Source organism: Branchiostoma lanceolatum, chromosome 3, assembly GCF_035083965.1.
Source record: "Branchiostoma lanceolatum isolate klBraLanc5 chromosome 3, klBraLanc5.hap2, whole genome shotgun sequence".
Lineage (NCBI taxonomy): Eukaryota > Metazoa > Chordata > Leptocardii > Amphioxiformes > Branchiostomatidae > Branchiostoma > Branchiostoma lanceolatum.
The window spans coordinates 24,661,292-24,684,010 of record NC_089724.1 but is presented as its reverse complement, the minus strand read 5'-3'; the positions used below and the strand labels follow the sequence as shown (position 1 = coordinate 24,684,010).

The 22,719-nt window shown below is 44.5% G+C and overlaps 2 protein-coding genes across 3 annotated transcripts; both read left to right on the top strand.

The window, feature by feature from the left end:
* Nucleotides 1-518: 518 nt before the first annotated feature.
* On the top strand, nucleotides 519-7,082 carry LOC136431168 (uncharacterized protein T16H12.9-like). Of its 2 annotated transcripts, none has more exons than XM_066422449.1 (5): nucleotides 519-752; nucleotides 3,942-4,089; nucleotides 4,360-4,407; nucleotides 5,236-5,409; nucleotides 6,878-7,082. In XM_066422449.1, exons 1-5 carry the CDS (start codon nucleotides 741-743, stop codon nucleotides 7,024-7,026), a joined length of 531 nt encoding a protein of 176 aa, XP_066278546.1. In that variant the 5' UTR covers nucleotides 519-740; the 3' UTR covers nucleotides 7,027-7,082. The 2 variants fall into 2 exon arrangements, with proteins under 2 accessions (XP_066278546.1, XP_066278545.1); XM_066422448.1 differs by lacking the exon at nucleotides 519-752 and adding an exon at nucleotides 2,383-2,698.
* Nucleotides 7,083-16,018: 8,936 nt separating this feature from the next.
* LOC136431166 (uncharacterized) lies at nucleotides 16,019-22,482 on the top strand. Its single transcript, XM_066422445.1, has 8 exons — nucleotides 16,019-16,314; nucleotides 16,746-16,813; nucleotides 17,248-17,438; nucleotides 20,100-20,235; nucleotides 20,639-20,779; nucleotides 21,241-21,379; nucleotides 21,747-21,929; nucleotides 22,298-22,482. The coding sequence occupies exons 1-8, from the start codon at nucleotides 16,170-16,172 to the stop codon at nucleotides 22,480-22,482; spliced, it is 1,188 nt and encodes a 395-aa protein (XP_066278542.1). The 5' UTR covers nucleotides 16,019-16,169.
* Nucleotides 22,483-22,719: the final 237 nt, after the last annotated feature.

Genomic DNA, 22,719 nt, shown 5'->3' with positions numbered 1-22,719 from the left:
TGGTTTATAAAGACAGATGTTTTTTGAGAACAATTCTACCTTACTACAAGGTCACTCCCTGTCCTTACGTGACATGTCTATTGTTACCAGCCTTTAGGCTAGGCCACATCTGACCCCTGGCAGCTAAGGGGGGTTATTAGTCATAATCAAACGCCCGTAAAACGACATTCCTTCTCACCAAAGACAGATCACATGCACAGGCTAATCTCCAAGCAGATGTCGTTTGCGACATTTTGTCCGTCTTTCCAGTCACCCACGTTTATGTAGCATATGCGAGTCGTTCACCAGTAGACTTGCATTTCCCCCTTCAAATGCTTAATCTTATGACGAGTTAAAAGTTTACTAGATATCAAAACACCACCATGTCATCATCACCGGAGCCAGAAGGCCGGGTTGATCGTTATCCTTGTAAACCCCAGAAGGGTCCTCAAAACCCTGCATTCTATCTATCACCCATTGGTCCAGAGGTAGAGTGACGTTTCAGCCTACCGTATTTGGCCATGCCCTGTGATCAACTTGGTTAACCACAGCTCGGACCTATGCCATTTTTGCTGTGAACCGCAGGAGCCGGCTCGTCAGACATTTGAAACTTTAGGCTCCAGACGACGATCTCGCCATCACTTACTACCGGTGCACCAGTGCCTGTGCATGATAGATAGGAAACATCGTTCGCTCAGACAGCGTTTGTACACTGATCCACGAGAACAGAGGTTTACAGACTCAAATTTCAACCTCTTGCCATGAAACGTCTGGTGGGTGTTTCTGTTTTGTTCTTTCTTTCAGAATATTGTAGAGTTACTTATAATTTTTGCGTTGCATCCGTTTTCCTGTGGAAAACAACAAGTAGAAGGTGGGCTGCAAACGAGTTCTAAAGATCAAGAATGCAGATCTTCTGACACAACTGGCGTTGCGAACTCACTTTCTTCGGGCCAACGTTATCATAAAAGGAATGTCACTATCCACATACAGGCTTGACATGTCTCGTTTTATGTGAAATGCTAACAATAGTGGCATGAACTCAGATTAAAGTAGATCCAGCATAAAGTTTAGAAGTCTGTCTTGCCCAGGTCATAAACTTCGTTTCAATCAAGACGTTTAGCCTGCGCGCGTTTTGGTTTCACGGAAGACGCTAGAGGCAAGGCAATGCCCTATTGTGGGTTATAACTAGTTAAATAAGTCCCGAAAGGCAAAAAAAAAGTTGAACATTTTCAACCAAACGAGTGGAATGAACAACACTAACAACACGGTAATTAAGGGCGGGGCACCAAGAACTCGCCAATTAAGGTGAACCATTAAAACCTGTGTACCCGCTGGCGATGTCTACCCAACATCAAAGCACGTCATTTTAAGTTTGCCTGTCGAGTGACAAGTTACATTAGATTCAACTCGGTGCAGTTTACGTTTCTGATCCGTACTCTGATTGATAAACTCATCAGGTCGCAGTTTCACAGATTTTGAGAGGTTTACAGACTCAAATTTCAACCTGTCGTCATGAAACGTCTGGTGGGTGCTTCTGTTTTGTTCTTTCTTTCAGAATATTGTAGAGTTACTTATGAGTTTTGCGTTGCATCCGTGTTCCTGTGGAAAAAAAACAAGTAGAAGGTAGGCTGCAAACGAGTTCTAAAGATCAAGAATGCAGATCTTCTGGCACAACTGGCGTTGTGAACTCACTCTTTTCGGGCCGACGTTATCATAAAAGGAATGTCACTATCCACATCCAAGGCTTGACATGTCTCGTTTTATGTGAAATACTATCAATAGTGGCATGAACTCAGATTAAAGCAAAACCAGCATGAAGTTCGGAATTCGAACTTTGTCTTGTGCAGGGCACAAACTTCATTTCCATCAAGACGTTTTGGTTTCATGAAAACACTAGAGGCAATGCAGTAGCCCGACTGTGGGTTATAACTAGTCAAATAAGTCCCGGAAGGCAGAAAAAGTTGTGTATAAAAAGTACATTGTCCATTTGAATCAACTTGATGCAGTGTACGTATTTCTGATCCGTAAACAGATTGATAAGCTCAGATCGCAGTTTCACAGGTACAGATTTTGTGTGCAAGTTTACCTTACTACAAGATCACTCCCCTGTTCTTACATAGTGACATGTTTATTCTTACCAGCCTTTAGGCTAGGCCAAATATGACCCCTGGCAGCTACATTGTGTAGGGGGGTTAATAGGCAGAATCAAACGCCCGTAAAACGACATTCCTTCTCACAAAACGGACAGTTCACATGCACAGGCTAATCTCCAAGCAGATGTCGTTTGCGACATTTTGTCCGTCTTTCCAGTCACCCACGTTCATGTAGTACATACGAGTCGTTCACCACTAGACTTTCATTTCCCCTTACATTCTTCGTCTTATGACGTGTTTAATGTTTGTTAGATATCAAACTACCATCATATAATTATCACCGGAGCCAGAGGGTCGGTTGATCATTATCATTGTAAACCACTAGCCCTACCCCTTCCCCCATTGGTCCAGAGGTAGAGTGACGTTTCACCCTACCATATTTGGACATGAGATTTGATCCAGTACAGTCGCCGCTTGGTTCTCAGCTGCAGCCACACTCTCGGCTCTGACCGTGCGTATGATAAATAGGTAACAACTTTCGCTCAGACAGCGTTGGTAGACTTGTCGGATCTACGAGAACAGAGGTTTGCAGATTCAACTTACAACCTGTCGCCATGAAACGTCTGGTGGGTGCTTCTGTCTTGTACTTTCTTTCATAATTTTGTAGAATTCATTTTTGATTTGCATCTGTGTTACTGTGGAGAATAACGGGTAGTAAGTCAGGTAGAGGCAGACGCGGTCCAAAGAATACAGATCCTCTGATCCTCACTTTCTCTGGACCAAAGTTATTATGAAATGTATACGTGATAATCTACATCAAAAAGATGACATGGTCTCAAACAAAATTCAAAACAGCATGAAGTCTGAAAGTCCGTCGTGTCCAGGGTACCAACTACGTTTGATACAAGACCTTTTAGCTTCGTGAACACGCTTAAGTCAATGAAGTATCTCTATTATGGCTTATGAAGCTCTATAAAAGCAACAACAAAAAGTTAGAAAAGGGCGGAATGAACAACAACATTTAGGGCGGGGCACCAAAGTGCGCCAAGGTCAAATAAGACTAGTTGTCTACCCAACATCAAAACACATGGAGTTATGTTACGTTTTTCTGTCGTTTAATATAATTTGATTCAGCTCAGTATAGTGTACGTTTCTGATCCCTGCTCTGGTGTTTGTTCTCTGGTTCGTACTAATAGACAATCTTTATCTTCAGAGTCAAACCCTACAGCTACAAGGGAACAAACACATAAAAAAACGTAAAAGGGTTGAAAAAATGTCTAGTCTATAGATCTACATAGTTTTCTACGCACATAACTGGAGAGGGGGATTTCTTCTTTGGAAGCAGTAACTGATTCATAAACTCACATCGCGGGTTTTCATAACAAGTCGACCTTACTGCAAGGTTCCTACCTGTCCATACATAGTACCGTGTCTATTGTTACTGACCTACCTAGGGGGCAGAGATGACCCCTGGTGGCTATAATTATGATTATTAGCCATAATCAAAGACTTGTTGAATAACATTCCTTCTCACCAAGGGCAAATCACATGCAAAGTCTCCAGGCTTGCTTTAACCCTGTTCTGGAGACGCTTGCACGTCTTTCTAGTGGTCCACAAACCCTTTCACCCCCTAATCATTATCCCTTTTAGTGGTTCAAGGCAATCAAGAGATGGCAGACTTCACCCCTTACCCATCCTGCTTTGGTAGTACATTTTACGTCACGCAGACAAAACAAGCAGCACTTATTATGTTTAATAACTTGGCATTGTGTATATTGGTAATTCCAGAACCGCAGACACGTTTCAAGCAGATGAAAGTGTGGGAGATATTTGAAACTTTTGAGCCAGATGTCTTCTTGTTCCCTACAGCTAGTGCTAGCTGCCATCTTGGTCGTAGGGAGGGCACAAGGATGGAAAGAAGGAGATAGTGACCCTGAAGCCGCCCTGAAGACAGTGGAACAGAAAGGAGAGAGGCTGTTGTCTCTTCTGCTGAACAAGCTCAAGCACGATCGACGGGGTGAGTTTAATAGTGATCGGAGTGTGATGTTACGGCAAACCACCGCTTTTGCGCTTATAATTCTTTATACACGCCATATTCAGATGATTCTGTCTTAACGCAATACATGCCGAACATGCAAACATGCAGTTCCATATCACTTGTGAATCCAATGCCTGCTATATACAATGTATGTCCATAACTGGTATCATCACTGGTATGCATATATAGTATCCAAGTCGTAAACTGACCATTCATGCTGGACTCACATTGACTTTTCTGTCTCTACAGATAAAACTGATGATGTCGGGGATGCTGAGTCAGAGACCCACGAACTTGGTGAGCAACCATTAGCTGACAATATTTAGTATTCAGTTTTACCATAGCCTGTATTTACACAAGCTCTCAGCCGGAGGTTAAAGGCGGTTACGGAAACCGGTTGGACACTAGGAGCGCGATTCGTCAGGCTAAGTTTTACCAATGGTACGCGCTTTCTTGCGTTTTCCACTCAAATGCTGTGATTTAGGCCTTAAAAACACAATTTTCAAGTTATTAGTAAAGCAAACAAATCTCTTATTTCAAAAATAAACATCGTCTGCAAATAATTTATTCACGTGTCGAAGCCGATCCGATCGGGATACAAGGTAACAAGCTCATCATAGAACGGATTTAACTAACAATTCAAATGGCATTTAAATCGTTATGTCTGACAGATGAATCCCTGGACCTCATATCAGGCCAAATCGACCAAGAAGAGAAAATGTCAACTCTCATGAGTCCGCAGCATACCCAAAGACCGTCCTCTCAAGAACCAATTGAACACATGTATATCTGAATTAAGTACAGCTTGTGGATTACCAACGCTGCATAGTTAGATCTCTTTAGTTAGTTCTTCGCCATGTGTGACGTCGGTTGTAGTGTGCCCGGTAGAACTAGGAAAGTTGCTGCAAGGCCATGTTGATTTGTAAATGATTGGACTGTCAACACTGTCACATGTGTAAGTCAGTTAAAGGTGTACATGGCCAAGCAAAGGTGATGCAAATGTGAAAATCATTTGCATAATCAAAACATTTCATGGACACATGATGTCTCCTGTTTTGAAGCTGCTTCGTACGATTTACATTATGGTCCAAAACTTCTCTTTTTCAACCCATGTTGTTGTTACAGCCACCCGATATGAGCACCAATTATCTTGCTCAAAGCGAGGTGAAATCGATGAAGGACTGGGAGGGCTGGTGCGCTTGTGTTCGGCCTGCTGGTACTACAAACAGCTCGGAGGTGACTACAAACCGTCCTTCGTGAACGAGCTTCGGTGCGATCCTGACACGCGCTGTCTTTCAGGTAAGAATCCTATCGGTGTGTTCTTCGATGCAAATGTGGCATGCTAGGGTTACATTTTCAAACCAGTGCCCGGCCGGCAAGTTTGCGGGAACTGAAAATGATATTAAAGACAACAAAACACGTAAAACATTAGAAATAATTGTGATGACCCATGAGCATGCTTTCTGTTTTTTTCTCGATATACACTTTTATTCTTCTTCCCCGTAAACAGCCCGGCCGGGCCCAGGTTTGAAAATGTCCACCAAAGTTCAAACCATTGTCGTACGGTTATCACCCGCACACCTTTGGTCGCAGCTCATGGTAGTATTTTTTTTCCACGAAGAACCCCTCACCTTCTGAATATAAAAAGGGGGTGCGCATGCCCGCAGGCAAACGACGACAATGATTTGAAATTCGGTCGACCTTAACCCTCAAACACCCGAACCTTTTTTTTTTGCGACTAAAATGACTGAGCGGGGTCAAAAATGACCCCAAAATTTTTGTTCAGTAAAATCTCCCTTTTCACTTTTTTCGCTGATTGTTATCCATACATTGCTTCATCAATGTAAGAGGAATGTTTTGGCATCTTTAGATATGAATAATTCCCGTTCATTATCATAATTTATGCAAAAAGATCAGAAGGACCACTTCTTGAACTATTCCTATTTAGACCGGGAGGTGATTTTTGCGGCCCACGCCAAATTTCATGTTGCATCACTAATGAACGGCTTACGCGAGAGCCACCAAACTTGGTGGCTTTTCATAAAATGTCCTTAAAAAAATTTCAAATTGATAAAGTAAATTCATCGTTTTTCGTGTTGCCATGGCAACTGGTTTTTGACGGGCATATTTTACAAAATCTGCTAATTTCAGTTCAAACAATGACGTTTCGAGGCTTTGTTGGTACGCCAAATGTACTTTCTTACATTGTTATCATCTTATGTAATCCAATGTAACTTTTATGATTCAACATTGATATTTTATGCTGATTTGATGTCGACGTCATCCGTCAAAATTCAAGACGGCGGATAGAATCCAATAAAATTGCGTCATAATGACGTCATATTACGTCATTATGACATGAAATTTGTTACGGTAATACTAATTCACATGTGCATCATCCTCTGAAAATTTGGTGGTCATACAATAATTAGTTCAGGAGTTACAGAGGGCAGGTCTCAAAAACAGCACATTATTTTGGCTGGGGTCAAAAATGACCCCAGCGGACTCAACACAGACTTTCCTATATAACATCAACAGCATTGTGCCCATCTCCCTAGAAAATTATGAGAGGTTAGAAAAGATGTCTATTGACAAAGTCACCGCAGGATTTTTTTTCAGATCAAACATGTTCAAATAGCACGTCAAAATCCACGCCTGAAGTAAAAAATGACCCCACTCGGGTGTCTGAGGGTTAAAGGATACAATCCAAAAATGAAGTCCAATCAATCCATCAGCCTGTTAAGATTGTATCACAACTGTTTTCCAGGCTATGGATATTGCAGACAGCGCACTCAACATAAACGCGTCCAGAGACAAGTAGGTGGCAACTGGCAGCAAGAGGATATCGTTGTGGGTGTTGGCTGTGAATGCGGCGTGATGAATGGGAGTCCCCTGCATGCCTTTGTCAGCGCCTGACATGATAAAACAACTAACTAATCAAGGACACCCCCCTCACACACACACACACACACACGCGCGCGCGCGCACACACACGCACACACACGCACACGCACGTGCACACACACACACACACACACACACACACACGCACGCACGCACGCACACACACACACACAGTTACTCGCACAAACTAATAAACAGACACTCACACGCACACACACACACACAGAATTTTCGCCATACTACTTTATACATGTACCTTGATGTATCCCCAGGGGTCGTGGATAAATACTGTTTTCTCCGACCTTGAGTGTGGATGCAAGAGCACGGTTTTGATTTGATAGGAATTGATTCGATTCGAATGGAAAAATTTGATGGGAATTGATTCGCATAGATTTTGCAGAGTGTGAACACGGCCTTACAAACAAAATGTTCTAAACTGGCATATCCTAAGGACTTGCAAACAGCATAGGCTTTACTATAAACTTTAATTACTGCATACTTCTAGAGACCATTGGTGCATACATAGCTGTGTATGTTCATTCTATTGGGCTTATCCAAATGTACACCATGATGCTAACTTCAGGTGGGAACAACGGCGTGTGTGTGTGTGTGTGTGTGTGTGTGTGTGTGTGTGTGTGTGTGTGTGTGTGTGTGTGTGTGTGTGCATGTGTGTGTGTGCATGTATGTGTGTTCGTGTGCGTGATGCGCGCGTGTGTGTGTGTGTATGTGTGTGTGTGTGCATGTGTGTGTGTGAATGTATGTGTGTTCGTGTGCGTGATGCGCGCGTGTGTGTGTGTGTGTGCATGTGTGTGTGTGTGCATGTATGTGTGTTCGTGTGCGTGATGCGTGTGTGTGATGCGTGTGTGTGTGTATTTGTGCTTGAGTCACGCCGTGTTCAACGGTGAAAGGCAGTTTGTAGAATTTGTGTCGTCATCAATTATAGTCCTTTCTTGCCAAGTTTGTACCACCGCATATTTAGCAGACACCAAGTAAAGATTACAAGCAACAGTGTTACAAGTTCAAGGAATGTAGAAGTTCAGATGTACCAAATAAATGTCATGGTGAAGGAAAAGTCTTGGTAGTCTTTTCTCTGAGTCCGTGGATGTGAGCGTTGTGTTAGAGTCATTGTTTACGGTCAATGACAATGATCTTTATTGCATATTCATGCCCATAAGGGCTGAATGCAGTGCGCTTAATAACTAAAAAGAGAAAAAGGAAAGCATTTATGGCCTCCGTCGGTCAGTATTGACCATGGTAAAATCCTAATTCACAACAGCCCTACAGCATCGACAATAGCTAAACAGCCCTATACGAGAATGGCAGTCTCTGCCACAAAGATCACATCTGTAAGCTGACTCAGTTATGTTGCAAAGCTGTTTTCTGCGGATCCGCTTTTCTTCTGCGCTGTGCATCAGTCTGGCTTCTCCTGATTTGAGCTGTCTGGACAGTGTGCATCTCCACCTGGAACGGTCACTTGCATGGTCCTCCCAGTACTAGTGCTCCGTATCAATATCTAGAGCCTTCAAGTCCCTCTTGCAGACATTTTTGAAAAACAGCTGTGGCCTCCCGGTACGTCTCTTTCCTGAGATCAGTTTTCCGTAGAGAAGGTCTTTGGGAATTGCGACGGACGTGGCCTAGCCAGCGGAGTCTGCGCTGCCTGATCAGGGTGAACATGGTGGGGAGGCCGGCGCGGGACAGCACTTCGGTGTTGGTCACTTTGTCCTTCCATGATATGCCAAGGGTACGGCGCATACACCTCATGTGACAGGCGTTTAGCCTATTTTTTATTTATGGTCTACACGGCTCTTCCCTTTCCCTAAAACATGCCAGTTTTCCGTTTACATCAATATTTGAGAATGACATTGATATGAGTACGAAACACCCATAGACTAATAGAATGAAGAGAAATAGTGAATGTATGCTGACCTGCGACAGTAGAAAGTGTTCGGAAAAGCAATTGCCAAGGTTTCGGTTGAGGTACTAGGAGTGGCAGTGATTTTCAACGCCGAGTCTGCCTCCTTCGCGGCCACTCCTAGCCCTTACCGAAACCTCTGCTTGGATGATAGTCTAACATATATACCCCCAAGGAAATTTTGCCTCAGCCACCCTAAACAACATACTACCCCCCCCCCCAAACACACACACAGTTGAGACAGAGTTGAACTTTATAGACAATCTATGTTTCCCTACTTCATACCCCTAATCAAATCAACATGACCTGACATAAAGAAGCGAGAAGAAGCCGAAGTTCACTTACTAGACTACAGTATAGACTATATGGCAATAAAGGTATTCATTCATTCAGTTGTTTTCTTATCACAACACAAAAGCGACCTTGTGTATAGTACTGAGCAAACATCCAAACCGGAGAGGTTTTTCAACGCCTTTTCATTTCTCTCTCGCCGGCGGATATGCCGTAGTCATGACGACATCTTGGTCAAGGAGAAACTTGCTGCAAATGTCGTCTGAAGGTGACGTACCGAACTAAACGAACTAAAAGCCTGATACTGTTTGTTACGCTCTAGTAAAAATGTCTGCAAGAGGGACTTAAAGGCTCTAGATATTGATACGGAGCACTGGGAGGACCTTGCAAGTCACCGTTCCAGGTGGAGATGCACACTGTCCAGACAGCTCAAATCAGGAGAAGCCAGACTGATGCACAGCGCAGAAGAAAAGCGGATTCCCAGAAAAGAGCTTTGTAACAGAACTGAGTCAGCTTACAGATGTGATTTTTGTGGCAGAGAATGCCATTCTCGTATACGGCTGTTTAGCCATAGTCGATGCTGTAGGGCTGCTGTGAATTAGGATTTTACCATGGTCAATACTGACCGGCGGAGGCCATATATATATATAGTAATGTGTTGATACCGCGGTACAACCGTAGTTTGAATATCGAATTCAGGAACAACAACAGATGTCGTTCTCATCATGACTTGCGCTGAATCGCAAAGCAACCCTGAAAATTCAAAGCCAAGAGCTTTTTATTTACAATTTATCATTTCATTGGAGCATTGGGAATGGGAAAATCCATTGGCTTCTTTGATCTCCAAGTAGATATTGAGTTGGAAAAAATTTGCTTTTCTAACAGTTGGAGAAGAGTTCTGTCAGAAAAACTTTACCATTGACTACCCGACATCTGCTTGAAGATTAGGATTTGGCTATGTTTTGGGCGTTGTATCCGCGTTGTGTAGAGGTCTGCGCACTCGGGTCTGGACACGACTGGAAAAGAGTCGCATCGTCCTTTCGGGTGAGGACGTAAAGCCGGCTGCCCCGTGTGTGATATGAGGGAGCTTTTGAATATGGCGTCGAACCTCTGCACGTAAAAAACCCAACACACTTGTCGAGAAGAGTAGGAGTGACCCGGTGTGCTTGGAGGAAAACACGAGCCGTAGCGAAGTCATATTGCACTTTTGATAGTACTATCTAATGAAAAAACGTCATGCTTCGACCTCAGTCTTACCTTTTTGCGCGTGGGAGGGGAAATGCCATTACCCTGTAAGCCCCGTTAGTAAGTGGATCATTTGCGTGAATGAACGTGTTATTCCGTGTAATGCCTGCTATTCGTTCTCTCGACATGGCGCATTGGTTACGGTCGAACCAGATTGACCCACACGATTCGCTATACTAACGGGTATCTCCAAGCAGATGTAAGAATCCGGCTGGTCTTTTTCTATACCGTTTCCTGCGGCTCTCTTGTCTCCAAGCAGATATAAGGATCAGGCTTGTATTGGATAGTCAAATGTTTATACATGTACTGAGTCCTAGTCCCCCACCCCACCTTCTTACCCTGGCGCATATTGAACCGTGCACTATAGAATATTAGCTCTCTGCCTGTATGAAAACTAATCAAGTCAATGCCGGCTTAATCTGATTGGCTGTCTTGAGACGGGAAGTGTCCGTCAACTGAAGTAAGGGCGGAACGGATTAAGCCCATGTTGGGTCTGATTCACGCCACTTCAACCTAGTACGTGTAAAGGAAAGTGTAAACGTGAACGCCTCGACAAAGACAGTTCCTTCGACAGTTTTCTCTCAGGAAATGCAGCTGTAGATCTCAGCCTTTCACTCAGGCACACAGGAACTCACGACCGGACAAAGGGAGAGCGGGGGAAAGGCAAACATCGTTGACAGCAAACAAGAATAATATCGAGAGGACGGTTTCCACACGGCATTTTGGTCCCCACCAACATTCTGTTCAACGATCTGAGCGAACGCGAGGAGAAAACATGCAGCACAAGGTAAGACATAGAATTATAGACTACGTTGTGGTATATGTCATTCTTGTAGGTTCGTTAACTTTTACGTAAGGCTACTTACGTTGAAACATGTTTGTTACTTGGTCAACAGTTGCATGTAGAGGGCCAGTCCACATGAATATTCCCGCGTGGTGACTCATTGGGGGCATTTCTCTGCACTTTTTTTGTCCCTCTTTGACACAAAAAAAAACGAACGTTCGTGGTTCGTGGTAGCTTGGTTTTATTTTATGGTCTAATGATTAAGTCTGCTAGCTCAGCTGTTGGTATGGAAATATGGGTGGGAAGTGCAGCTAATGACATGTTAGGTGTCTACTTCTATGGAGAGTACAGTGGATAGCTTAGGTGCGATGGGGGTTTATAGTTTTGTGGCTTATATTTCGAGGGTTTAAGGTTTAAATTTGGTTTGAATAGTACATTTTCATACATATTTTACATCACTTTATGAGAGGGAATGGTCAGATATGGAAAAAAAACGGTCGTTTTTTCTAATCTCCAAGCAGATGTTAAAAGGCAAAATGCTAACGTTCACGATGCACATTTCTATATCTGCTCGGAGATTACGTTGTTCTGTGAAGATGTATGTTCTTTTATAGCATGTTCTTTGTGTCATAAATTAATTGAAATAATGCGTGGAAACGTCTACACTCTTTAAGCGAGGGTTTCAGACCCTATCTCCAAGCAATTGTAGGGTACGTTTGCGTGCATTTGAGGCTTTTTATGCACATTTTTTATAAGGGGAAGGTAAAGAAAGAAAAACGCGGACCACTAGAAACACGTTCATAAAAAGGGTAACAAAGCATACATAAAACTCAACGCCGCACCCTGCATCTGCTTGGAGATTCCACAGACCGTTGTTGGTACAAGGCAGGGTCCAGGCTGTCACATCAATGGCAGGTTTTGACGGCCCTCCCACAAATCAATCCGGAAGCTGCGTCGACATGTCACAAGTGTTGGACCTGCCGAAGATTACAGTGGCAACTGTACTTGAGAAATGTAGCGGCACAAGACGGGTCAAACATATACTGTTTGCAAGTCATCTCTCTGTGTGAAGGGTCCGGCATTGTGCACGTTTTGAGTAATCACTTCATATTCATGACATGCAGACACTGCAAATATTTTGCGCACATTCCAGTCGGGATTTGTAACTTGGGTCCTAGATAGCCTCCTTCGCAGACTTCTGGGGGGGGGGGGGGTCACATGGGCCATGTTCTCTAAATGCAACTTACCCCTGAAAATTACCTATCTCAGCCATCAGAAAACCTGGCCGATGTTGAAAATCATGAATCAGCCCCCCCCCCCCCCTCGAAATCAACGGCGGCGCCCCTAGACTGTGCGAAGAAGACTAGGTCCTAGGTATCACGGCATCAACTATTTCATCATTTTGGAAATGGAGAGTAGCTTCTTATACAAATTTGTGTGTGTGTCTTTTTTTCTTTGTACTTTTCAAACTTGCACAAGAGCAACACCTACAACGACCACACTCTGCATTCAATCAAGTAGTAGATTTTCCATTCTTAGTCACCCTTTGAATTCTTAAGAATGTCTATTTTTGGATCAACTTTGATATGACACTGAAAGGTGTACATGGAGGGGTTTGAAATATGTCATCAAATAGCTGTGTAAACCTTTCAGATCTTTCTGCCCCAATATACTGGCTTTTCATTTGACGCCATTAGTGCCATGTATGATTACAGTGTACGTCAAGGATCTGTTAAAAATACCATCATACATGTTGCTGTAATCAAATTACCTGTCAACATTGTCGAGGTGGATTCAAATCATGATCATGATTATCCCAACGTCAATGAAAAGCCTCTAGACTGGTTCTATACAGATCTAATCGACCCCTCCCATATGACGTAAATGAAGAACTTGCCGCCATGAATGCGTAGGGTTACACCTGTTTCCGCCATGAACGCGTAGGGTTACACCTGTTCACACACTAGGGCTGCGTCACGTACATTTTTGTAACCTCCTACGCAAGAGAGACGTAAGTAGGGCCCAGGTCAGACTTATGATACCCACACGCAACTACAGGATGTGACAGAGTTCCACAGATCTCTCTATGAATTCCATAGAAAAAGAACTATATTCTTTAGCCTCCGTTGTAGTCCTTTTCCCCGCAGCGTTTTTTTTTTCATTTTCTTTTTTGGGGGGGGGGGGGGGAGGCGCCGCGTATCTGCTTGGGATCCCGTATCCGCCGTGCCCCTGTGTCCGCTTTAGACCCTGTGTCTCTTCCCCAGCAGCAGACACAGGGTCTATAGCGGACACAGGGGCACGGCGGATACGGGATCCCAAGCAGATACGCGGCACCCCCCCCCCCCCCCAAAAAAAAATTGGAAAAAAAAAAAGCTGCGGGGAAAAGGACTGCAACGGAGGCTAAATATTCTTAACGTTTTTTTTTTTCTTTTTTCAATAATACTTTTGCATCGTGCATCATGTTTTAATTATCAAGGGTTACATAAATCCAATCACTCAGCTATCGCCGTCAAACGTGTCCCAACGGTTTTGAATCAAGGATTCAAGACTTTGAACTCTGTTCTAGATATGACACACACTTATGCTTCGGTCCCATTTCCTATCCGTGCCCGGCCGAGCTGTTTGCGGAATCGAAAAATAAAACATGCATATAAAGGAAATACACAGAATATGGTTAGGAGTATTTTTTTTTTTACCGTGACTTACGTTTTGTGTCTTTTGGTGTCTCTTTTATATCATATTATTCCCACAAGCTGCCCGGGCCCCGGATTGGAAATGGGATCGAAGCATAACCGGTACCCTGGATGCATGTACAGACGAAGCCACTTAATTGCACCTCGGATAAACGCACCTTCCGTTTAACTGCACCGAATCCCAAAATCCCAAACCGGTTCCCATTCGCTGCATTGTTAGTGACTCCGCTTATCTGCACCGCGCATGGGCACCAATGCCGGATAACTGCACCATTTTTAAAAAAAAATCCTCGACAAGTTAACTCAAAAGGTGCGCTAAAATCGGCAAACGCGGTATTAATGAGCCGATACCTGCCGGTGTAAAGGCGCAATACCGCCAATATGTTTAAAACTGTTTTGAGTAGCAAAAGAAGGCGGTCTCCATTGGCAGTTACGTTGATAGGAATCGTATGGGAGGTCCCGGGCTGGTCACCCGTAATCAGTAACCAAGTTTAAGTTTCAATTCCTAGTTTCATGGCGGTACATGATTTACGTAAATCGACAACTGCACTCTACGTGATGTATCACAGAAACTGTTATCCCATGAGTGGCATGACGATGTTTCAGAATGCCTCCCCTGTAACATTACGTGTGTTGTAATACGGTAGATCGCATGGAAAAATGAGAGAATGCAAAATCAAAACAGGTTCGTAGTCATTTCTTTATTTTCAGCAAAGGGTCAATAAATAAAGTTGATAACTGAAGAATTTCGTCTGTTTTCTTTGTGCTAGTGTTTCTGACTAACGATTCACCCCCTCGCCCATGGTGGTGCGGTCCAGCTGGGCATTTCGCATAATTGCACCAGCCGGATAATTGCACCAAAAACGCTGACAAATGGGTGGTGCAGTTAAGCGGATTCTACTGTATTTATCTTATGTCGAAGTTTTTTATTACTAAAAAATCATGGCTTGAACGTGACAGCAAAACGTAATTCAAAGACACAAAGAAAGTGTGGCGTTGGTTCCAAAGTTCTGCGCCAAATATCTGACCAGATCCCAGATTATGTATGGACAAAGTAGGGGGTGGGGGTGGGCCATAGCATCATACATTCTTAGAATATTATACATAATTGGGCTAAATAGGCGTGGAATTCATTTTCAATTAGATTTCATGAAACCACTCTCCTTGACGATGGTTTGTCCTTTCCTATTTTTCACAGGAAATGCCGTAATACCTCGTAACTGTGCGACCAAACCATAAATAAGTATTCTATTATAAATGAGTTGTGATGATATTTTTTTTCATTTAATTTTTGGTAAGTCACATTTCAAGTCACCTCGTCGCTCGGCGGACGTTATGGGGGTGAACTAATCTATCTGCCGTGGAATGGGAGGGGCATGTTGTTCCCCCAAGGAGTGGACATATCAACACTTTTACGGTATTTTTTTCCTGGGTTAAGATTAGAATTGGATTAGGGTTTGTGGAATTGAATCGAGGAGTTTTACATACCTTCACAATTTACTCAGGAGTTCCGCATCCCACCCAGGTCTGTATCCTAGTTACCTCGGAGTCCGTAACTGATTTTGGCGTGTCTGTCGGTTTGTCCAGGGTCTGTCTGTTTTTGTTTCTGTATAATTTGGCCAGCGTAACTTACAGAATGTCTGGATGGATTTTGACGATATTCCGTATGTGAGTATAGGTCTTGGAAAGACGAATGTCAAAGGCCTTCTGGTGGTTTTCCTTGGTACTGCAGCGCTTTTTGTATGTTCTGTTATGGACATGCTGTAGTTTCATGGTGGCAAATAGCTTTTGACGTTGGGGTAACTGGCGTAGGTTTTGACCCTCCAATGGCATGTTTTGGAACTGCAGGTGCATTTTTGTTTAAAATTTTGTTAGAGCATAATTGTGCTCTTCCAAAGATTTCAACAAAATACACCTGCAGAACATGGTTAACATAATTAATGAGAATTGGTTGCATTATACGCGCTACGCTTGCTATAGGAATTCTTCATTACATGTGAAATTTCTTTCAAACACACATTAAGTCAATGAGCCTTGATATGAAAGTGTGCAAAGTCAAGTATATCTTCTGGTCCTATTAATTGTTATTTATGCATCTGCTTGTTCATCTTAGGTACCAAATTCAACCATCCCTATAATACTGCTGTGCTGTCTATGTGCGGTAGAGGGCGCACCTTCAAGGAAACCACGTCTAAATGTGCACAACCCGAGAACAACGTTTCTGAGGAACATGGTCCTTAGATCAAGACGACAGGCCGAGTCAGGTGCCCAGTCGTTACAAGTAACAGCAGCTACAACAGGTGCAAATGTTACCGGTGACGTCACTACTACACCCCTGCCGCCAACACTACCGCTGAACAGAACACGTCAGTCAGGTGGGTGTGTCCATATTTGGGCAGTCAGCACTGTTAGCTAGCCTGAACGCTCTACCCGATCCATTCTATCTCAGCTCCTGCTTTCGGGGGAACTGCGATACTAGGTACATATAAATATTGTTCACGGCTGGATAAAACAAACTTTGGCTAAGAATCTTAAGGTCCTGGGTCCGAATTCCTGGCAGGCCCCAAGTCTTATGTTCCCTTGGAAAAGGCACTTATACATGTAACACCTATTTCCTCGCACGCACGAAAATGAGTACCTATAGCTTCGGTTTGGGACGTGCTCTCGAACAGGACTTAAGGCCACACATTGAGCACGTTACAGATCCAACACACTTGTCGGAGGGGTCCGCCCCGGTATGAATGGAGCCTTATGCCATATGTAACATGTGATCCTTTACACGAACTATCTATGATCTTTTATGCAGCGTCTGAAACGGTCAACGAGGTCGACATCGACGAGATTTTAAAAACAAGGAATATCAGACCTGTGGAGGTAAAGATCTTTTGTTTACATTTTCTTATATCATTCTCATCCTATAGTCATCTCTCTTTCTCTATCTTCGAAAGGCTCAAACGTAGTCTCTATAATCCCTCGTTACAGCTTCATCTTTTACTCTTTTTCTCTCAGGCTTTCACTTTGTGATCGGTCACATTCGTCGAATACGGTTGTCGTACGATCGCGAACTGAGGGCATTCGTGGGATAGTTGTACATATGTCGTGCAAAATGAAGTTGCGTTGTCACTAAACTAGCTGTCTTAGATCCTTGTCGGCGGTTATTTCTGTCATAGATTGCTTAAAAATCATACGAAGGCTTGCGACAAATATGATCACGACCTTAAACCTGACTTTTCGGACGTTAACGAATTTCATTAGGTCAAACAAGCCATGAAAACTATGAAATATCATCAGACCCGTCGTCCATGTAGCCTGTTTCAGATCACCCGGAGGGCTACCCCGAAGGACTCCTGGGGCCTCAGCGGTTCATGATGGCAGTTCCCCCGCCTGGCGTGGCAGGAGTCGTCCCTCAGCTGAGCGCGAAGACCGGGGATGGGACGGATGTGGGCATTCCCATCAAGGACATCGCGGAGGAGGCGCAGGCGGAGATCTTACGGACACGGTAAGAGCCAGGCACCTTTGTCGCACGACGGGTTTCGACATCAAACAGCAAGTCGGGGTACAGACGCTACAGGTCGGGGTACAGACGCTACAGGTCGGGGTACAGACGCTAAAAGTCGGGGTACATACGCTACAAGTCGGGGTACATACGCTACAGGTCGGGGTAACGCTACAGGTCGGGGTACATGCGCTACAAGTCGGGGTACATACGCTACAAGTCAGGGTACATACGCTACAAGTCGGGGTACATACGCTACAAGTCAGGGTACATACGCTACAAGTCGGGGTATATGGTCTCATGCCTGAATTACACTGCGTGTAGACTCGATCATAAATTACCTTCGATCGATCCCACCTGTTATACAAAGCATTTGAGATGGAAGCTTGTTCATATCTGACAGGATAAGGCAGGAAAGTTTCGGCATCCAAGCGATTGTCGGACTTACACGCCTTTTAGACCTGAGTACAACGGTCAGGCTCTATCGGCACCACGGAGCCTCTTGCGGCTAGTAGGTAATTTCAGATTTGAATGCCATTAAATATCGCTTCCTCGGGTTATATTTTGGTGACATTTTTTTCATTGTCTAAAAACGTGTGTGCTTGCAATAGAAAGTAAAACATCTCCGGCAACTCTGTATTTTTATTGGAATTACGGCCATGAAAGGTTCGTGTTTTAAAGTTATTTTCTATGGGACGGCCTAATTGCCGTGTGAGACCATATACGCTACAAGTCGGGGTACATACGTTACAAGTCGGGGTACATGCGCTACAAGTCGGTTTACATACGCTACAGGTCAGGGTACAGACGCTACAAGTCGGGGTACATACGCTACAGGTCGGGGTACAGACGCTACAGGTCGGGGTACATACGCTACAAGTCGGGGTACATACGCTACAGGTCGGGGTACAGACGCTACAGGTCGGGGTACATACGCTACAAGTCGGGGTACATACGCTATAAGTCGGGGTACAGACGCTACAAGTCGGTGTACATACGCTACAGGTCGGGGTACAGATGCTACAGGTCGGGGTTAATACGCTACAAGTCGGGGTACATACGCTACAGGTCGGGGTACAGACGCTACAGGTCGGGGTACATACGCTAAAAGTCGGGGTACATACGTTATAAGTCGGGGTACAGACGCTACAAGTCGGTGTACATACGCTTCAGGTCAAGGTACAGACGCTACAGGTCGGGGTACAGACGCTACAAGTCGGGGTAAATACGCTACAAGTCGGGGTACATACGCTACAAGTCAGGGTACATACGCTACAAGTCGGGGTATATGGTCTCATGCCTGAATTACACTGCGTGTAGACTCGATCATAAATTACCTTCGATCGATCCCACCTGATATACAAAGCATTTGAGATGGAAGCTTGTTCATGTCTGACAGGATAAGGCAGGAAAGTTTAGGCATCCAAGCGATTGTCGGACTTACACGCCTTTTAGACCTGAGTACAACGGTCAGGCTCTATCGGCACCACGGAGCCTCTTGCGGCTTGCAGGTAATTTCAGATTTAAATGCCATTAAATGTCGCTTCCTCGGGTTACATTTTGGTGACATTTTTTTCATTGTCTAAAAACGTGTGTGCTTGCAATAGAAAGTAAAACTTCTCCGGCAACTCTGTATTTTTATTGGAATTACGGCCATGAAAGGTTCGTGTTTCAACGTTATTTCCTATGGGACGGCCTAATTGCCGTGTGAGACCATATACGCTTCAAGTCGGGGTACATACGCTACAAGTCGGTGTACATACTCTACAGGTCAGGGTACAGACGCTACAGGTCGGGGTACAGACGCTACAAGTCAGGGTACATATGCTACAAGTCGGGGTACATACGCTACAAGTCGGGGTACATACGCTACAAGTCGGGGTGCATACGCTACAGGTCAGGGTACAGACGCTACAGGTCGGGGTACATACGCTTCAAGTCGGGGTACATACGCTACAAGTCGGTGTACATACGCTACAGGTCGGAGTACAGACGCTACAGGTCGGGGTACAGACGCTACAGGTCGGTGTACATACGCTACAGGTCAGGGTACAGACGCTACAGGTCGGGGTACAGACGCTACAAGTCGGGGTACATACGCTACAGGTCGGAGTACAGACGCTACAGGTCAGGGTACAGACGCTATATAGCTGGGGACACAGCAGTTACCCAAATGTCCGTCTACCAAGATGACAACGTGGTCTTGTGGTTCTGGGTTGTTGACTTAGATTTTAAATGCTCTTGGTTCAAATCGATCCCTAGCGCTAGCAGTTCCCGGTGTTGTATCCTTGGGAAAAGTACTATTTGTATTTGCAACTATTTCCTCACTCGACTCAGGTGACAATGCGTGCCTAGCTTCAGTTAGGGACGTGAAGCAGGAGGTCCCGTGTTTGAGAACCCTGCCTTGAGCATCACACCTATGGAAAAAAAGTAGGGGTTAGTCTGAGTGTGGGTGGATCAAACCTTACTGTCCGGCCTTACGCAGCTTGTACATACTGTTACACCGAAAGGCAGTTAGTTTAACGGCCACGTGAAACATTAAAGGAGTCATAAACAGATACCTGGGCAAACAACTTCTTGCTGTATTAGAAGACTTTTAGCTGTATCAAAGCACATCTCTCTCTTTACTGTACTAATCGCACCTCCTTCGTACCTCCCGCACAGCTGCTACACCCGGTCGTCCAAAGAACTGTTCAACATCCTGCGGGAGCGGGGAGAGTTCAACAGGCGGTACATGGCCGTGTCCCGGGAGGACGCCAGGAAGTTCCCTAACGTCATCGCTCTGTCAGAGACGTACGGGGTAAGGGACAGTTTCAGAACTTTATCAGCCTCAAGCTTTCTGACACTTTTTGACAGTAGTACTTTCTGCACAAATACGTGCTTTCGTTTGAAAACACAGAAGTTTTCTCGTCTTGAACGAAGGTGATAGTTTTTACCTTCCTGAAAGGAGATATTGGTTTCTGTCCGTCTGTGTGTCTGTCTATGTGTCTGTCTGTGTGTCTGCGATTCCGCAGTTGTCAAGTTACAGGAAGTGGAGGGCAAAGGTCAAAGTTGCGGGAGTGGCAGGAAGTGGAGTTCAGAGTTGGCAGAGTTAGTAATTCATCAACCCTGTGTGACTACTGACAGACATTTCAGGTCATGAGTTCCCCTGTACAGATGGCTACGTGTAAGTACATACTAATGATGACTCCCGCCTGATACAGGACCCGTCCGAGACGTCGCGTCACGTGGATATCGACCTGGCGAATACTGTGCTGAAGGAACAGATCAAGAAGCAGATCTTCAACGACTTACAGGAATTAAAAGAACCCCGACAGGCGTCCCTGTCACAAGGACTGGCACAGGTAACACCCCATTTGCATTAACGGCTGCGACCACGCTGCTCGAACAAAGATTGGACAGATCAATCAAGGAAGTTTATGAAGAACTAGTTTGTTTACGTTTTGTGTATTTTGTTGTCTTTTCAACCATATTATTACTTTCTCATTCATACTCGAGTACTTCAATTATGAAATCGAGGGCCGCACCAAACCAATTTAGGTCGCCATACGGTCGCCGTGTAGTGGAAAGGGTCCTAAAGCCGTTAGAAGTAGGAAAACTTCAATGTCTGAATCGTATAATGTTTTACAGACCTGGGCCTCTTTCAAGGTAAATCCGCAACGGGGCTTTAACATTCGACGTAGGATTTTGTTGTCGTAGAATTTTCAAGCAGGTTACAACATAGCGATCCGTCAACAAGCCGTGGACAAGGCAGTTTATTTTTGTATCGACGATCGCTGATGTCTTTTTTCCTCTTCGTTTCCAGCTTCTCGCCTTCCCCGTCTCCAGTCGCCAGGTGAAGATAGACGAAATCAACACACGGTATGTCATACCGGAGGGTCTCGCTGGGGGCATCGTGCTGCCTGAGGTTCTCAACATCTCCAGAAGGATCATACGCGAAACAGGTAGGGTCTTTTAAGTCTTTTAAGCAGATTTTGATGGGAAAACTCTTCCTAGCTGCCTGTTTCTGTTACAAACTACCTCCCTAGTCTCACGTATATGGAAGTCGACGTTAAGAGATAAGTAGATAAACTATCACCACATGCGGAACAAGGATGTCTTGAATGTGCATTTTTGTTCACCAAAGAATTCATCTTGTTTTGGGAAACACCTAGTGCTGGTTTGCGTGAAGGCGTTTTTTGGCGTGTGTTATTAAGAATGAGCTGGAAGCCGAAATTGACGCCCTAAAATTACCAGCTGTCTTTAAAACGGTGAGCCATAAAGATGTGGATATAAAAAAGGTGACAGGTGTCCGTTGTGTATTGATCTCAGGATCGACAGAAGTGGATTACTGCCTGGAGCGGGGTACGGTGACCGAGGACGGATACAAACGGCTGTGCACGGTGTGCGCCGCCACCACGGACCTGGGCGAGGACTACTTCCCGCGCTACATCAACGAGGCCATCTGCAGTACCGATACCTCCGATAGGGGGTGTTTCATGGTGCAAGGTTATGGTAAGCTGGTTTATTGATGACCCTCCTCAAAAAGGTTCTGTTTTCACTGGACGGAAACTGTTGACGGACCATGACCAAAATTGGATTTGTATTAACTATGAATTTACAGATTGAATGTGATCTATAATGTTAAAATATGATGTGAAAACACACAGAAACCTACAAAATAGGTAAACATTAACATACATTAAGATCTTAGAACCAGTAGTGTAAAGGATACATCAAAGTCAACATCTTGATCTATTTATATTCTCATACATAGGTTTGCACCCACATGCACCTGTATGGCTCTAGAAGACCGTACGAAAGTGGCTGTACTTTTGTTGTGTCAATAAAGATTTGTTATCTCCCCCTTTCCGTTTCACCAGGACATGGCACGTGCAAGCAGGGCACCTTCTCGGTCAGCATCCTGCGGCGTAAGGGCCAGTGTTCACCCACGGTTCGCGACGGCACCAGGGTGTACCTGGAGGAGTGGGAGGTCTACTCCCAGCAGATCCGTCTCTTCTGCGAATGCATGATCAACCAACACTCCACGTTCGCCATGTTTGTCTAGAGAGTTTACGTTTGTAGCTATTCTCCAAGCAGAGGTTTTGCTCGAGAAGTGGCAGCAATTTTTAATGTTTCCCTCCCTCCAAATCGCGGCCACTCCTAGACCTCTCGACCGACAGCTCTGCTTGGAGAATAGTTTTGAGCATGAAGGCTGTTGCAGTAAGCACGTTGGTTGCAGCCTGTGCTACCAGATGTTTGCAAAAAGCTCACGCTAACTTTTACATCTAGTTTGTCTTTACAC

Bases quoted from the DNA above. Each gene is read 5' to 3' on its own strand.
- LOC136431166 (XM_066422445.1), top strand. From the start codon at position 16,170: ATGGTCCTTAGATCAAGACGACAGGCCGAGTCAGGTGCCCAGTCGTTA. The intron at 16,315-16,745 runs GTGGGTGTGTCC...TCTTTTATGCAG, and splicing joins GAACAGAACACGTCAGTCAG to CGTCTGAAACGGTCAACGAG. The intron at 17,439-20,099 runs GTAAGAGCCAGG...CCTCCCGCACAG, and splicing joins GCGGAGATCTTACGGACACG to CTGCTACACCCGGTCGTCCA.
- LOC136431168 (XM_066422449.1), top strand. The intron at 4,408-5,235 runs GTGAGCAACCAT...TTGTTGTTACAG, and splicing joins GTCAGAGACCCACGAACTTG to CCACCCGATATGAGCACCAA. The intron at 5,410-6,877 runs GTAAGAATCCTA...ACTGTTTTCCAG, and splicing joins TGACACGCGCTGTCTTTCAG to GCTATGGATATTGCAGACAG.